This window comes from Loxodonta africana, chromosome X, assembly GCF_030014295.1.
Source record: "Loxodonta africana isolate mLoxAfr1 chromosome X, mLoxAfr1.hap2, whole genome shotgun sequence".
NCBI classification, from domain to species: domain Eukaryota; kingdom Metazoa; phylum Chordata; class Mammalia; order Proboscidea; family Elephantidae; genus Loxodonta; species Loxodonta africana.
The window spans coordinates 33,645,501-33,647,617 of record NC_087369.1 but is presented as its reverse complement, the minus strand read 5'-3'; the positions used below and the strand labels follow the sequence as shown (position 1 = coordinate 33,647,617).

The 2,117-nt window shown below is 51.7% G+C and overlaps 1 protein-coding gene across 1 annotated transcript; it reads right to left on the bottom strand.

Moving 5' to 3' along the window:
* Positions 1-375: 375 nt before the first annotated feature.
* On the bottom strand, positions 376-1,351 carry LOC135228828 (melanoma-associated antigen B4-like). Its single transcript, XM_064277848.1, has one exon. It carries the CDS (start codon positions 1,349-1,351, stop codon positions 431-433), a length of 921 nt encoding a protein of 306 aa, XP_064133918.1. The 3' UTR covers positions 376-430.
* Positions 1,352-2,117: the final 766 nt, after the last annotated feature.

Below are 2,117 nucleotides of genomic sequence, written 5' to 3'. Positions count from 1 at the left end.
ATATTTTCAAGAACATCTCAATTCCGATACCACGTTAACTAGTTCTGGATTTATAAGAAAAGATTCAAGGATTTTCAATTTGTTTTACACAATACAAAACTCTTACCCCCAAATCTGGAATACAACAATAAATGCATGAGGGTGAATTTAGATTCTGAATCCTAAAACCTAAAAGAACAACATTTGAAAAGTACAAAAAATGAGCTAAATCTTCAGGTCACTCAAGTGTAACGGGAATAAAAGAAGACATACATGTGCTCCCTCCAGCCCCATGTTGCCTCTGCTACTTAGAAGGTTAACAGCCATTTTCAACAACAAAGTGAAGACTCTGCATCAGACTTCACTAGGGATGGGAGCACTGGCTGGACTTGCCCTGACACTAGCCCTGGCCCATTCTCTGCTTGCGGCTGTCTCCCTCATCTCTCCAAGTTTATTTATACAGGGCTTGGAAGGCACTGGAGTTGGTATCTTTGACCTTGGCCAGAAACTCCAGGACTTTTGTCTTGCTGGCTTCAGCTTGGGCTCTGGGACCCCACAGGAATTCGTAGCATGGAGGATCACTGTTGGGCACCTGCCGGTACTCCAGGTACTCTGCCTGCACCAAATCTTTGGTGATGAGCTTCCGGGGCTCCCCAAAGATGAAGTGCGTCTTCCCATCGTACATCCCAACCATATTCAGGAATTCCCACATCTTTTCCTCGGTGGCCCGGTTGCCATTCATGGAGATCATGGCCAGGAGAGGCATCAGAAGCCCGGTCTTGGGAAACCCCCTGCCGCCACTCAGATTCTCTTCCTCGGTGATCTCCAGCTTGCTGACAAGGGCATAGGATTGACCTTTGGAGTCAGCTTCCTTCACGTCAAGGCCAAAGGCCAGCTCTATGTACTCAGAGGTTCTCCTCAGGATCTCAGGGAAGTGCTCTTTGTACCTTTGGTTGATGATCTTCATCATTTTTCCCTTCGTAATGCGCTCTTGCATTTTATACTTTGACAGCAGAAACTGTGATAACATGATCACCCTCCTGGTTAGAGGGTCCCTTTGTGACCTCTCATTCGGGGCTTGGGCCGAAGAGGAACTTGGACCTCCCTCACCTTGGCCCTCGGCCCCTCTAGGAGCTCTTCGGCCCGAAACACCTGCAGCAGCAGTGGTGGTGGCTGGGGCTTTCTGAGACCCCTGGGGAGTGCGAGCAGCAGGGGAGCTCTGGGGAGGCCCCCCAAAAGGAGGAGAGGAAGAGGAGGGGGACCCTTCCTCCTCTGCTGCAGTGGCCTGAGCACCCTTGACACTGTGGGTGTCACCTTGGGCCTGGCGACGTTTCTCGCGGGCGCGGAGCTTACTCTTATGACCACGAGGCATGATGACTCTGCTCAAGGACAGCAGGCAGGAGTGTAAGGAGGGCAGGTGATGCGAGCCCACAGGAGGAGGAAGGCTGAGAGGAGATGTGCCCTGTAGCAGAGAGATGCCTCCTTGGCTTTCACAACCGATGCCTCTGCAGGGTTCTTGAGGACACTGCTATAGAACCGCACAAGGCTCTGACTGTCCTGGTCAGGATGCTGTAGAGGAAATTAGAGGAAGGATTAGGTTGTAGATTGCCAGCCCTGGTTGGAGCTTACTGGGGTGACAGCAGGGGCAGACACTAGGGACTCTGTACTGGGTTACTGGGGATTCTTCTAATTTCACTCGTAGGGCCATCCTATTAACCGCTGGCAGGGCCAGAACACCTCCCCTCTACTACTCTGACCTTAAAACCTCAACTCCCTCTGGGACCCACACGCAAAAACTGAAGGATCAGCTCAGCCACCACTCCTGGCAGGGTTTCTCAGTGATGACAGCACACTGGGGCCTGTTCTGTTTTGGGTTCCTTGGAGGCCTCAGTCTTCCACTCGGGTCCTCACCATGGCTGCCCCCTTTTACCAGGTCCCTCATCTCCCTGAAACACTCTGGAAGTTAGTGCAATTCGCTAAGTAACCACACCCAGGTCCTCCAGGTCTGAACGCAGTTTTGGGGCTCTGTGTTTCCCCCTTTCTTCTGGGAGGAGTCACCTCATCAGAACTTCAGTATCCTCACCTTGACTCCTAATAGAGACCATGTACCCTGTCTCTGCAGAACATCCCTTTGGTAC

What these genes read in the sequence shown, in the direction of transcription:
- LOC135228828 (XM_064277848.1), bottom strand. Translation starts at nt 1,351, where the DNA reads ATGCCTCGTGGTCATAAGAGTAAGCTCCGCGCCCGCGAGAAACGTCGC.